This window comes from Rhinolophus sinicus, linkage group LG04 (genome assembly GCF_036562045.2).
Source record: "Rhinolophus sinicus isolate RSC01 linkage group LG04, ASM3656204v1, whole genome shotgun sequence".
NCBI lineage: Eukaryota > Metazoa > Chordata > Mammalia > Chiroptera > Rhinolophidae > Rhinolophus > Rhinolophus sinicus.
The window spans coordinates 161580973-161596691 of NC_133754.1; the positions used below are offsets into that span (position 1 = coordinate 161580973).

Genomic DNA, 15719 nt, shown 5'->3' on the forward strand with positions numbered 1-15719 from the left:
TGATTTCTTTCTTACACTGATTTCTTGTGGTTTGTTTTTTTCAGTTAGGCTCACTAGTTATTAGAAGAAACAGTTAGTTATAAATAAGCTTGTTCAAATTTATCTTTTTTAAAAAAGACCTTATAAATGACTCTAGCTCCCTTTGCAAGAGAATCCTTAATACTAATTATACATATGTTTTTTCTGAAAGTAAGATCTCATTCTGTTCTATCCAGGATGGTTGTAAGGACTGTCACTCATGTGTGCAAAGTCCCTGCACAACCCTAGCTCACAGTAGATATTCAGCAAATGAGAGTTGGTACGAAGCTTTTTTTTTTTTTAAACTTTTATTTATTTTAGTGTGTTTTTCCAGGACTCATCAGCTCCAGTTGTTTCAAACTAGTTGTGGAGGGCGTAGCTCACAGTGGCCCATGTGGGGATCGAACCAGCAACCTTGTTGTTAAGAGCACCACGCTCTAACCACTGAGCAAACCGGCCCCCCCAAGAAGCTTCTTTGGATACTCCCACTTTTAACTGCTCAATCAAACTAAAAACATTTGTTGGCTTTTTGTTAGTTTAATTTAAAACACATGTAATTGCATCAGTTTCCCCCATTTTGGTTAGGTTGTCATATAAAAGTATAACATGTATATTTTTTAAAAGCTCAGTCTTCCCTACCTCCCTCTCCAAATATTTAACACATAGTAATAACGCTATGTGATAATAGAGGATTCTGAAAAACATATCAAAATTTCTCCTTTGTAGGAACTAACCTGAATAGGAATTCACAAAAAGTTAAATAAAATATTTAAATAATGGCTTAAAGCTTTAGTAAAAGAGGTAATGTACATCAGTGTATGGTTGTCCAATATACTGTAGAGACCAGAAGTGATATAGTGCCAGCTATCTGAATGCTGGATAAAGACGGTATTATCCTCATTTTTGAGGCAAAAGGAGGCTGAAGAACAGAGAAACTTAGTGTATGTCTACAGCACAAGGCCTTAATAAGTGGTAGTGCAGAAATCCAATCTCGAATTATTTTTAGTAGTAACTCAAGTGGATAGAAAATGGAATATTGCACTTAATACCTATGTAATAGGTTCTCATTAGATATTTGTTGAGTAAATGAATGGAGACCTTTTTCTCCTATGATTTTTATTCCTTTTGGTGGTTCAGTTAATATTTTTAAAGCTATATATATTCTTTTTAGTAACCTTTTGATGTTGAAATACATGTGTGAAGTCATTACATGGCTATCAGTACTTTAATGTAGCAGTTACGTAATACAAGTAAAGAATAGTCTAGATTTCTTTTAATTAAATAGCTGTAACTCTGGAGCCTTTAATAAATTATATGACGTCTAGATGTATTTACTCTAAGTTGTTTAAATGTTTACCAGTGGACTTGTGCTCTATGTTTGTAAAGAAATCAGATGAATTCAGATAACCAAATGTTTTCTGCTGTACACAGTTTGCTCTCAAAATTACATGTTGTCAAAACACATTAGGAATCCTTAAATCAGTATTTAACAAAGGCAAATATATGCATAGCCACTCTTCTTTTAATCATTAAACACATAATTAGCCATTTTCAGAATTTCAATTAACTCAGAATAATTACTTTTTACAATTATCAGTATAGACAAGTATGTACTTAAACATATCTTTTAATCTTTTGACAGGAATTTCAGGATATTTCTGAAAGGGGGAAAAAGCCATAACTAGTTATTAAATTTAGTTTAAAAACTGAAGAGACAGAGAGTGGTCACCTTTATTTTTGCTGAAAGTTTCACCATAGTTTGCAGTTTACTACTTGCATACTGCAAAGCTTATTAATTACTGAGTTGGCATACTTTCTTCCTTTAAAACTTACTTCATTGATTATAGATCCATTTATCTAACTTGTGGATAGTTCTGAAAGTTTTCAGAATGAGGCTTAATATCTGCTTCTCTAACGTGATTATTAGAAGGGCAGAAACATTTGAACATATATACTATGTTCTAGATACTATTCTAGATAATGGGGATATAGCTCTGAGCAAAACACAAGAAAACTTTTGTTCTCATTGAACTTATATTCTGGAGTGGTGAGTGGAGAAAGCAGAGGCAGATAATTTTTTTATAAAAAAATATGTAATATTTAGATGGTTATAAAAAGTGCCACGAAGTAAAAGTTGGGCAAGTTAAAGGGAACGAAGACTCACAGAAGGTGATAAGTGTTCTTTTATATAGAGAGTGGTTGTGGAAGGTTTCTGTTGACATTTGCGCAGAGACCTGAAGGAAGTAAAGGCATAAGCCTGGGGAACAGACTTCTGTAGGCAGAGGGAAAATCAAGTGTGAAGACTGAGGTGAGAGGATGCCTGACATATTCAAGGGGTAGTAAGTGTGGCTGCTATGAGCAAGGAGAGTATAGAGGATGAGGTCAGGGAGATCAGCGGGGTCTGATGATGAAAGGCCTTTGCAGCATGTGGGAATTTGAAGTTGGTTAGAAAGCTTTTGGAACGTTCTGAGCAGATGACCTGACAGGACTTCTAAAGATGACCTTGACTATTATGGAAAGGATGGATTCTAAGGGGGCAAGGATGGAAGCAAGAATACCAGTTAGGTGGCTGATTAATAATAATCAGCATACTTGAGTTTACTTTTCAGAAAAATGCAGATACACATATGTACAAATTTGTGTAGAATGTTACAAGTGGAGCCTAATATGTTAGATTTTTACTTACCTTCTTTGTAGCTCTGGTAAATGATTCTGAACTCAACAAGCTTGACAGAGGAATAAGGAACTACCATGACCTTAGCGCTGAAGTACCTTTTTGAAAAATTACACACACACATCATTCAAACATATAAAAATGTAGCAAAGAACACTTGAGCTATCTACTTTTTAATTAAAAAACAATTTTGTTTTAAGTGAGAAGCAGTAAGAAAGAGAGGGAATGAGGAAAAGAGAGGGAGAAGTAAGGACAGTAGACAGAAGTTAAGAGAAAAGCAAAGATTAGAGAGAAGCAAGGCCAGGTAGAGAATGGAAGAGAAGACAGAAAAGTAGATGCCACAATGAATGATGTTAGAAGGTAAATTGTTTTAGGTTATTATAAGCTTCAGAGAAATTTAAACTTAAATTCTGCCTTGAAATATTTATGAGCTGATTAATCAGGACTTAGGATCTTTGACCTCTACTCTGACTGGTGTAGGTACTATAGAACCTCGGGGAGGAAATGAAATCTAAGGCACCAACAATTTCAGGACCCACCATTATTTGAAGTACCTCTAAGAAAGAAAACGTGGTGCCAATTAAGGATGATGCAAGGGTTTTTTTTTAACATCTATTTAAAGACACATTCCAATTTCAGAGATGTTCAAAAAGATACTGTCCTAAAATTGATGAAATACAGTGTTTACAAAGCTTCTATCCTCTATTCCACTTCTGTCTTTTCCCAATCTATTCTTTCTATTTGGTATGTTCTGTTTTCCCAATACTATTCTTCAGGGACAGCTCAGCTCTCACCTCCTTCATGAAGCCTGTCTAGATCCTTACAGTAAGATGTCTCAAGTGTCCTTTGATTGTGGTTCTTATGCTCCTTCCAATTTTGAATATTTCTCCTTAATAGAGAATCAAAAGCAAAATAGGAGTTAAGTAGTTCTGCCTTCTCTGCATCATCTGTTAACGTTATACCATCTGCCCTAAGCAGTAGGCCCAAACCTTCTTTCCTGTTCTTCTTACTCTACATGTATTTTTTAAATCCTTTTTATTGTTCTTAACATTTTTCACCAGCCTCCGCTCATTATGGGCTCTTACTTTACTTACATGAGTCTCCTCATTTCACACCACTCTTTTGTGTTTATCCTTGTTCACATGCCTTTCTTTCCATTCCTTTTTTTTTTTAACAAGTCTCATAAAATTCTGAACTTACAGCACACCTTACACAACTATATTGGATTCTTAAGGTACCACTCTCTTTTCAGATTAACTTTTTGTCATAGTGTCAGAATTTTACTTTTTAGAAACTATCTCTCTTTTTTAAAAAGATCTTCCTACTGCAATATAATTTCTGATATGGCATCATACAACTCTTTTCTCTAAACTGATTCACTTCCGAAAGTATCACTATTTCCAGTGTATCGTTGTGTTAAATATTATGAACTTCAAGATAGCACTATTGCTTTCTCTCATGGGTTTCATTCCCACTTTACTGTTTTATGCCTGTATGTGAGAATTAATTCTGAAAAAATCATTCCTTTCATTATTTTCTCCATGTAAGAGGAAATGTTTCCTATACTGAGGATTTACATTATACTTTCCTAGGGAAGAATTCTAGTTGGTTTCTTGATAGTTGGAGATCCCTGTTGTTGGACCACTGCTTTGTGGATAATAATGAGAAAGCGTTCATTCAATGACCAGGTTTAATTGAATCAAACTATATATATATCAGAGATATACAATGAACCGCTGACAGTAGTGTTGGTAAAAATTTAGCCATTATTTGTGTTTTTGTTAATCTGGTATCAGATTTTATAGTTCAGTGGGTATTTTCTTTCTCTACACTAACATTATTTCCCCTTCATCAATAGCAATAGAGTTCTTAGCTGGACACCGCAATTGTTCTGGGGACATAAACATATGTATAAATTTTATAACAAGGGAAGAATGTGTGACAGGCAATGCTCATTGGCTGCAGAGACTTTTAATGGTTTTCCAAGGTAATGTTGCCTAAAATATCTCTATGGACTATGGAATATGGACTATGGCAACTATATAACCAAACTTTACAACTGTAGTCCAGAAAGGAATCTCAGAGCCAAGGGATGGTGGTGTGTTGAAAACAGTATTGTTTCAGGATTTGTGAAATGAGCTGTAGTCCTCCTTTTGCCACGGCATTCATCTGGACTCATTTCCTTATTGTAAAATCATGAGGATGGATTAGATGCTCACATGGTTCTATGATTTTTACATAGTAATACTTGTGTACCACATATTTTTAATCTACAGTCCAGTTGTCCTTAGATTTTCCAGCTCACATTGGAATGGTATGATTGGACGTAATGTTAAAGGAAGAGTGGAATCATCGTAGGGTAGAGGCACAAGCTTTTGATTCGCTCAGAAAGTCTTACAAGATGCTTTAGGTTGTAGCTAAACTACTTTTTCCTGAGTTAGCTTTAATTTTACTAGAATAAAATGGATACCTTAGAATGTATTAAGCTACCATACAGATAGGGATTATATTTATAGTTTAATGGAAAAATTGCTGGACTTGTAAGAATACTTGGATTTTAACCCCAGCTTTGCTGCTAAATAATTAAGTAAATTCTGAACTGTTTTTTTGTTTGTTTGTTTTGATTTCTCTGTATGTAATAATGTGGCATGTAATAATATGGAACGTAACACCTTACTCAGAGTAGGCACTTGAGAAATTAAATTAATATTTGTTGTCCTGTCTACTACACAGGATTTGCATTAGTATTTATGAAAGTACATTAGAGGAAAAGAATTTAAAATATTATGTGAGTCAAGATCTATAATATTTTACATCATCATACTGAGATTATTCTTGCAAGTTAATTCTATTTAATTGTAAAAGAATTCTTTTTATGTTTTTCAAAGTATAGAGCATTGAAAAAGATGGAAAGCTTCCCAGTTCATCTTATGAAGCTAGCACACCTTAAACCTGTTAAAGTGTGTTTAAACCTAGGAATGATAGTATAGACACTTGTACTGTTGACATATGCACATGTGTGCACAGGTATGCATATACATACATTTTCTAAAATTCTGAATACAATATTAGCAAATTGAATGCAACAGTGTATTAAAAAATTATGTATATTGACCAGGAAGGATTTATCAAAGAAATACAAATATGGCTGTATACCATGAAACCTGCTCATAATTCATTATATCAACACATTAGAGGAAAAGTTTTGTTTATGCCAATAGATGATTTTAAAAAGAGGGAAAAATCATTTGGAAAAAATCCAACAGCTTCATTCAGAGAGAAATGCAAGGTAAAAACACTGAGCTATATAACATGTAATACTGGTAGGATACTGGCAGTGAGAAAATGGACACTCCTGCTTTGGTGGTAGTGTTACAACCTTTTGGGGAGACAACTGATAATAACTGTTGAAATAAAAATGCACAGTATCATATTATCCTTTGAGTGCTGTCATTTTTGAAAGTCATCCCTACAAAATATAGTATAATAGTATATACTATGCTACGAATATATACTGCTTTAGCATATTAGGATTTATAGTCAAGAACATTTGTTTTAAACTGAAAACTAGAAACAACATGACTGACTTTTGATCACCGGAGAACTGTTTGAATAAGTTATATTACATCCATATTGTGGAATATGGGACAGCCACTGATCAGGAGGGACAGCCATGACGGTATTGTCAAGTTGGGGTGTAGAATGACAAATTATATATTAGTGTGCATAATGTAATCTTTTTTGTCAGTGTTTGCTTGAGCAATGAGAAATCTGGGTTAAGAGAGGTGAGACTGGTGAAGTATGGAAATCATCAAATTTTTCTTGATATGTTTCTTTTGTGTGTGATATATTATGAAGAACATTATTACCTTTGAAGAGATTATTACCTTTGTACTAATCATTTAATGAATGAAAAATGCTAAATAAATTCCAAGTATGAGGATGTGAGTTCTAAAGAAGCTGGATTTAGCCAGAGACATGAAACATAGAAAAGTATTATGCATACCTTCTGTTGTACAGAATGCTTGTAATCATTTCCATTCACAGCCATTATCACAAATTACTTCTGAAAATAAAGGTATTTTATACTAAAACATATGGTGGCTTTAATAATGTTTTTTTTCTTCTTTTTATAGCAACTCCGCTCCAACATCCGAGAAATGGAGAAGCTTTGTTTGAAAGTCCGAAAAGATGACCTTGGACTTCTGAAGAGAATGATAGATCCTGTTAAAGAAGAAGCATCAGTAGCAACAGCCGAATTTCTCCAACTCCATCTGGAATCTGTAGAAGAACTTCAGAAACAATTTAATGATGAAGAAACGTTATTACAGCCTTCTCTGACCAGATCTGTGACTGTTGGTGGTAATGTACTGTTCTAATTCTTGATCATAGTAATGCCGTTAATTAAAGTTCACCTCCTTGTATAGATATTGCAGATAATGTATAAGTTCTTGGACTGTGAGTGTGCCTGGAAATGCATAGCCTAGAAGTTTGGCAGGGTGAAAAATTTGGGGCTATGCTGGCTGGATAAAGTAGAACTTCAGGACTTCAAGTATCTATTTGTCTATATATTGAAAATAAATTTTAAAGTATTTCCTAAGGAGAATGTCTTCCTTGCCTGCAGAGTACTCGTCCCTCATCTCTAGGTATTGGACAAAGGTGGCCTCGTCAGTCATGTGTCTTTCTTAGGCATTCTGATTTTCACAGAGGAGGATAGATCTATCTTCCAGCCCCATTTTCTGAATTTAACTGACAGCATAAACAAAAAAACAACATTGGAGGTCATGCCATCGACTTTTATGAAGTGATACTTTAAGAAACAGCTCAGTGAAACTTTTCATTATATCTCTACCAAGGATGAAATTTATAATTGTTGAGCATATTATTGTAATTTCTTTATAAGGAACCCTGAAAAGAAATTCTTAGTTTGATGCATAGTAGTAGTAGTACTTCAAAGCAATCAGTCTTTTTTTCTTTTTTAAACTTATGGGTATAGAATGGCAACACTGATAAGGTTTCTCAATTTGAGTTGTTTACTAGAAAGCTTAAATCCAAAGATTTTAACTACCAAAAGCCAAATTTTTAAACTATCCTGGCTTTATTTTATAATTGCTGCCTTTGTTTTTCCTTTTTTGTTTTAGAGTTTCTTTTTTATTTTTAATGTATGCCATCTTGTTACATTTTATTTTTCAATTTATTAAATTTATTGGGGTGACATCATTTAGTAAAATTAGATAGGTTTCAAGTGTACATTTCTATCATACATCACCATATATTTGACCCCCTTTTCCCTTTTCTACCACCCTGTCTCCCCTTACCTACTCGTAACCACCAAACTGTTGTCTGTGTCTAACGAGTTTTTGTTTCTTTGTTTGTCTTGTTCCTTTTTTGTTTTCAGTTTCGTATTTCACATATGAGTGAGGGCCTCTGGTTCCTGACTTTTTCTGTCTGACTTATTTCGCTTAGCATGATAATCTCAGGATCCATCTATGTTGTTGCAAATGGTCCTATTTCATCTTTCCTTATGGCAGAATAGTATTCCATTGTGTATATATACCACATCTTCTTTATCCATTCATCTATTGAAGGACACTTTGGTTGTTTCCATGTCTTGTCCACCGTGAATAATGCTGCATTGAACATCAGGGTACATATATCTTTATGGATAAATGTTTTCAGATTTTTTGGGTAGGTACCCAGAAGAGGGATTGCTAGGTCATATGGGAATTCTATTCTTAATTTTATGAGGAGCCTCCACACTATTTTCCATAGTGGCTTCACTAATCTGCGTTCCTACCAACAGTGTATGAGGGTTCCTTTTTCTCCACAGCCTCTCCCACACTTGTTACTTGTTTTGTTGATGATAGCCATTCTAAAGGTGTGAGGTGATAGCGTTTTTACATTTTATATATGTTCTAAGCTGCCTTAAGTCTTTATGGAAAGGGTGGCGTATAAATAAATTACAGATTAGCATAGAATCTGAGAGATACTATACCTGTGCTGTTTTCCTCTTTTCATTTACCTAGAGACTCTTGTACCACTCCTTGTTTCCAAAACCAGATTATTTTTAATGTTGTATTTTCAGTGCTAATGATCCAGTAATTTATAGGGACATAGGAAAAAAAAAAAGAATAAACATTAGGCTATCATCCTGATCTTGTGGGTAATCTTGCTTTTATTGTATCCTTAGTACCTAGCATATACTAAGTACATAGCACATAGAGCTTGGCACACAGTGGACCATTAAAAAATGTTTTATAAACATGAATGAGTAAATATCTTTTTAGAGGCAATTTTGTAATTTCAGATATAACTGCTTCACTCTGTGGATAAAATGTTGTTTGAGGGAGAAAGAAATGTTAGCACTCAACCCTTATTTGAAGAATATTTGGGAAGAATGCTTTTTGATAGTTCATAGTTACTGTTTACATTATTCTGTTCATATGTAGTTATCACCACCATATTGATGGGGCTGAATGCTATTCTTATCATTTCGTATGAACTGATACTTTATGTGCATGTATAGAGAAACTGGGCTTTATAGTTACTTGTGATTAAGGGGCCATCTTATTCACCCAGACATTTTGACAGTCGTGATAGCAGTAATAACAGTGAAGATTCGCTGGATTTTCTGGAGAGAGTTGCTGGCATCAATCTGTTTCACTATTTAACTTTGAATTGCCCATCAGCAGCAAACAAAAATTTTGAGTTCTGTCCGAGAGTTTTCTGACAATATGATACTATTCTAATACTTGCTTTAATTTGCATTTTATTATTGCATGTTTTGTGTTTCTACCGGTAGGACTGTTTGGGTTCAACAAATTTGGGTTTATATATTATCTGAGGCATCGGGTGATTATTAGAAGGCAGTTTACCAGTTTGTTGGCAATTAACTTTCTCCATAGGAAACTGGTATAAAAAAAAATGTTGGTAAAATTTGAAGAAGCATGTATGTGTACAGAGGAAATGAAAAAGATTGGGGCAGTGCCAAAGGATGAAGGAGAAGATATAACAGGTGAAATTCATTTTCCAGACTTCTTGATTCTCAGACTTCTTAATTCATGGAACACCAAATTGGCCTAAGATCTAATTACTTGTCACTGGGAGAAACTACAAAAATGATCTCTGCAAATACCGATTTGATTAAGACAGTCATTCCATTTATAAAATCAAATACCTAAGTTATACTTAAAATAATATTAGAATGTCAAATTCTTAATGGTCTGCTGGTCAGATTATGCTTTGACTTTGAATCCATTGCCAACATTAAGCAGTTTAAATTAACTGTCTCACCAAATGCCTGAGTATTTCACCAGATATGAGATTTTCTACTAGGTTGCCTTAAATCCAGAAGTATTAGTAACAAATAATTGAGAGGAAGGAAGGAGAATATGAAAAGAAAGCAACTAATTTACATAAGACTTTAGTAGTGGGGTATAAATTGGATTTGCTCCATATGTGGTCGTCTTTTAGCTATAGTCTCTTTTCTGTCATTCTATATGTTTTTATCCAGTGTTTTCTGGTTTCTCCTATTTTTGCCTCAGATACTCATTATAGTAGTGACAGCCTATACAAAAAAAAAAATGTGTTTGATTTGCATAGAAGTGCCTTAAAATACTTTTTCCTTTAAAATTCAATCTGATTCTAAATAAATTGGTTGGAAACATCAGCCGAGATTCATGAGCAATGTTGCCACATTTCCATGAGTGAGATCAAAATACGAAAATAGTTTTTCATTTACAGATAGAAATAACAAGTAGGCTAGGACGTTTTATGTTCTCTGGAGAATCAAAGAAGCTTATTAAGTTTAGGGGAAAGCCGTGATGATTTTGCTGTTTCTTTTGTCCAGATTCTGAGAGTTCCTAAAGCACATCTTCTCTGCCAATCTTGCTTGATCTGAAAAACCCCCTCTGTCTCACTTGTGTGTCTACTTTCAATTTTAGCATATTGCTTCCCACCCAGAGAAGTGATGAGCCTACAGATCGGATTTGTACTTGGAAAGGTGTATCAAGTCATACAGAGTGAATCACTGCTCTTGTCCATCTTTGTCTTCCTTACTTTCCATCCAGCACACAACTTCACTAGCACAACAGGAACAGAATCTTATTACATTTTAAACAAATATTCACAAAAGAAAAGAATCCAATCTTAAAACTGCTGGGAACTTCAGACCAACATACTGAATTTAATGAAATATTAGATTTTATCACAGGTATATACAGGTACTGAACCGTTTTTGTAAAAAGTGTAGATGGTTTTTGTATGTTATTCAGAAGATGTGTTTTCTATGGGTTTTAATTCTCTTAGAAATCCTGCTTTGCAGCTAAGTTAAGCCATGACTTAGAAGTCATTTTATTCTGATAGATAGGCTTCTGTAGATGATCAGTAAATTCATTTCTTTCTTTTTAAGCTATCAGAACATGAAAAAAATTCAGGAAATACTTTTGAATTAATTTAGATTCATAATGACACTTTTTCTAATACAGTAAAGTTTAGTGGAAATTTCTTGTATATTGTATTATAATTCTTGGCAGAATCATTACCCTTCATGAAGTATGGAGAAAGAAAGCAGGGGGTGTGGGGAGAGGGTGAGAATGAGTATGAATACAGAAGTGAACGAATGAATGTTTAGACATATATAGAGAAGGGAAAAGCCTTATGTCTATGCTGTTTAACTTATTTCTCATTTAAACTAAAACTATCTTAATGTTTATTTGACTTTGCAGTCAATAATAAGGTTTTAAAACTGGAGTTTGAAAAACAGTGGTGAGTGACATACACGAGCATATACACTTTATACTTGAAGTTGTTTGCATGTGGATGGAACTATCTGAGATTATTATGTCATATAAAACAATAGCAATTTTGACTTACGTGGACAAGATAGGAGTTCTTTAGCCTTCTTTCCTGCAGCTGTAACCTGTCTCAGTGTTTTGCCTCCTCACGTCTGTAGCAATTTGTAAAAGTTCAAAGTCAGTGGATGACCACTGAGGATCTGATTTTTAATACAAGCTGAAATAAATGAATTATGGAAGTTGTAGAAATTAAAAGGTTTCTTAATTGTTAGTCGTGCCTCAAATTGATGAGTGATATTCAGAGTTGTAAGTTTACAGCAGGTTTTTCCATGAAAGAGAACAGATTTCTTTGTTCTAAGACTCCATTTGAACTAAGATGCATTCGCAGTTTGGTTTCAAGTGAGATTGTAAGTGACTTAAACATTTTTTGTTTTTTACTGAGGGAAATCTTTACTTTTGCTTAAAATGTCAGACCTTTCCCATCCCTTCATTTTTTTAGATCAAGAATTTATATATGATAATCTCTCCTCATTTTGTTATATACCCTGGCATTCTTTATGTGAATCCTCTCTAGTAGTACAAAGGTTGTGGCATAAAAAAATCTTTAGAGTCAGTGTTGCGTTTACGAAGTTATGCTTTACATTTGGTCTGTTAATAATGAAGTTATCATTATTCATCATCCTATTAAAGAAGTTGGAGGTCTTATAAAATAGGAATATTACGTGGAAGAAAGGCCTTAGAGTAATTCATTCATCTCGATTGAAGTGAAAATGGAAGTGTCTATGCAATAACTTAGGACACAGGGTAAATGACTCTGAAGCATTTGTAAAAATCATAGAGAGCTTTTACAATATCAGATACTTGCCATAATGTTGTAATGTAAAACTTTATATCTGATGTTTTTGCTTTTCCATTAAGATGAAAAAATATATTCAGATAAGTTAAGATTAAAAATTAAAAGAACACAGTCAATTTTGATAAGCCTACTAAATTACTTTTTAGTCAACTGACTGGGCCCTTCCTAAACAAATTAAACAGATTTTTTTCTTGAGAGGTAAAGCATTCATAAATTTTGAAAGTAAAATAGTAATGCAATTTTATAAAATACCATTCAGTTATAAGCAAGGATGAAAAAACAAATTGCGAGAGAAGATGAACTTAGAGGTATAATGGCTTTTGGGAGTAGATCAGGTGTCACTGTCATTTCCCTGTTTATAACCCTTCAGTAGCTCTCCACTGTCTATCAGTTAAACTCCAAGGTCTTTAAGTGGCCTGAAAGTCCCCTCCTAACCATCTATAATGTGTTATACTTGTAACATTGTCTTTTACTGTATGATTTGGCAAGACCAAACTGCTGATTTTATGTTAAGCTATATTGTTTCTTCTTTGAGAGCCTTTTTTCATGGTGGTGTCTTTACCTGGAATTTATATTCCTATCTTCTTTGTCTAGTAAGATCACCTTTTTCAGGATGCTGTCCTATAAACTGCACACCACACCAAGCTGGGTCAGATGCCACCCCCAGCTTGGAATTCCCACAAAATATAATATGTATCTATATTTATTAGATATTAATGAACTCTCTTACTGTTTTAGGATTGTCTCTGTATATCTAACTCTTCTAGAATATAAATTCCTTGAGAGCAGCTGCTTTGTATTACCTTTTCATTCCTGCTGCTCAACACAATACATAATGGGTGATCAGAAAATATTAAAGTGGTAGGTGTTTTGAGCTTGAAGTAAGGGGGACAAAAGAGCTCTTCTTTCCATTTCTGCTGCCGCTGTCCTAGAGCAGACAGACCATCATCATTTTGGACCAGATACATTGAAAAGCCTCCCAACTGATTTTTCACACTCTTTTTTGCGTTTCATTCCACTCTCAATCTATTCTTCACACTATAGCTATGGTTCCCGTTCTAAATCTGAAATCGGATGTGGCACCCTCCAGCTTCCCAAAAGTCTCCTACTCCTTTTAATAGTTCCAAATTGATCTTATGAGAAAGACAAAACTCTCTAACATGGTTTAGAGTGCTATGAGTTATGTCACCTTAGATTTCCAACCTCAACCTTCGCTTTTCTCTTGTCGTCGTCTGTGCTTCAGCTATACTAGACTCCTTTCAGTTCCCAAACCTATGCACATATTATTCTCCCTGACATGAATGCTCTCAGCTTCTCCCTCCACCTTTGCCCCAGTTCACTAATATGATTTCTGTTCATCCTCAAGCTATAGCTTCGGAACCTTCTCGAACCACTCTCCCATCCACAAGTCTAGGTTAAATAACCTCTCTTCTGTGCTCACATTGCATTCCGTACTTAGCCGTCATAGTTCTTATCAGACTATAATGAACTTGCCTGTTAACATGTCTGTACCACATATTACTTAGGAAGCTCCACTAATAATAGCAGCAGTAGCAATACAGTAGTGGTAACTCTTTATTAACCATGTACTTGATACATAAGCCAAGCGCAGTGCAAAGTAAATATCATCTTATTTTACAAATGAAGAAGATAAGTCAGAAAGATGAAATACCTTCCCAAGTCAGAGCCAGTAAATAGCCAGACCAGGATTCTTATCCAGGTCTTTCAGACGAGGCCCAGTTGACTCCTCGGAAATGTTTCTATGATTTACCACTGTGTCCCCAGCATCTTAGCACACTGATTGGCATATAGTAGGCACTGTATAAATATCCATTTAATGAATGAATAATCGATAAAACCAATACAAGGAAATAAGAAAGACCTGAAGGTGAAGTCTGAAGCACAAATTAATTTGTCATCATAGCAGTGTTTAATGAGGAAAGCTTTAGTGAGTTGATGACTTTAAAACTCAGAAAAGATAGAGAACCAGTGGAGGCATTGGCCAGAAAGATGAGTCTGAGGAGAAGTAGAGTGACAATATGTATTAGGTGGGTGCGAAAGGAATTGCGGTTTTTGCAATTTTTTTTTTAAACCTTTTAAACTGCCATTACTTTTGCACCAACCTAATACAAAAAGATACGTGTAGTAAGAGGTGTTAGTTTGATGACAAATTTATTGTTAACAAAAATGACTGTTTTTCACTGCTAACAACACATCACTTCTCTACTTTTAACACCTTAAGAGTCTGGTATTTATTACTAAAATAGGCAAAGAAATGATTAATGATTTAGCAATGAAAAGCATTGAACGTATTTTTACTGGAAACCTATCTCTTCCTGGAACATTGGCCAAATTGAAGTTTTCCTTTGGTGCTTCTTCCACTTCTAGCCCTGGTTATTCAGACTGGATAGACAGTATTTGTAACCTTTTTTTTTTTTTTGAGGTAGCTTTCTGGAGTAATTAAAAAAAACATTTGTTAACCTGGGAACAATGTGCCCATAGATATATATTTTTTTGTAGCATAATTTATTTTCGGCTTGAATTCAGTTAGTAAGCATTTTATATGGTAATGTTTTATGGAGTTTATTCATGCTATTGCGTTTCTAACTAAGCAGATAAACTCTAAACATGGAACTGTGTTTGTCCAGGAGCACTTCACACCACTGAAACTGAAGCTGATCCTCAGAGTATGACTCAGATATACGCATTGCCTGAAATTCCTCGAGATCAAAATGCTGCAGAATCATGGGAAACTTTAGAAGCGGTATGTTAAATTTTTTTTTTCCTTTTGGTAACTGTGAGGGATGAAAGTAAATAACTTCCTCTTTCTCTCTCTCTTTTTAAGGATTTAATTGAACTTAGCGAACTGGTCACAGAATTTTCTCTCCTAGTGAATGTAAGTATATAACTATTTTTGACTCAGAGATTTTAGCTTAATAGGATAAGAGGTTTATTGGTCACTAGGCTTGGATTCAAATTTTAATAGAAGTTACAATTTTTAAGACTGGTCTTAGGCCCTGGATAGAAGTCTAACTGTTCTCAAATTCCAGATCAATTAAATAAACATTTATTAAGCTCTTGTTATATAAAAGGTATTAGATCTTTGGCAGTGGTGTCTGACAAGGTTGGATATAGAAATAAATGAAGCCTGCTCTCTGCCTGTAGAGATAAGCTTGGACCCCCAAAACGGAAATTTCAAGCATGATTATTAAATGCAAAAATGAGGTAGATGAGAAGTATTATGAGCCCAAGAAGAAGCATTTAATTTCAAGGGAGGGAGGACGGGGTTGTGAGGTGGAAACGTTAAGGATAGCTTCACAAGATATGTAGCATTTACTTGAGCCTTGAAAACTGAGTGAAATGTCTAGAGGTGGAG

The 15719-nt window shown here is 34.4% G+C and overlaps 1 protein-coding gene across 4 annotated transcripts in view; it reads left to right on the forward strand.

Moving 5' to 3' along the window:
- Window positions 1–15719, forward strand: part of STX17 (syntaxin 17) — a 53707-nt gene that overhangs the window by 22296 nt on the left and 15692 nt on the right. For all 4 annotated transcript variants that reach the window (XM_019729223.2, XM_074330769.1, XM_019729224.2 and 1 more), the window contains exons 4-6: window positions 6829–7054; window positions 14992–15107; window positions 15189–15239. In XM_019729223.2, coding sequence (XP_019584782.1) covers window positions 6829–7054; window positions 14992–15107; window positions 15189–15239 — 393 coding nt within the window. The remainder of the gene's footprint in view (window positions 1–6828; window positions 7055–14991; window positions 15108–15188; window positions 15240–15719) is intronic.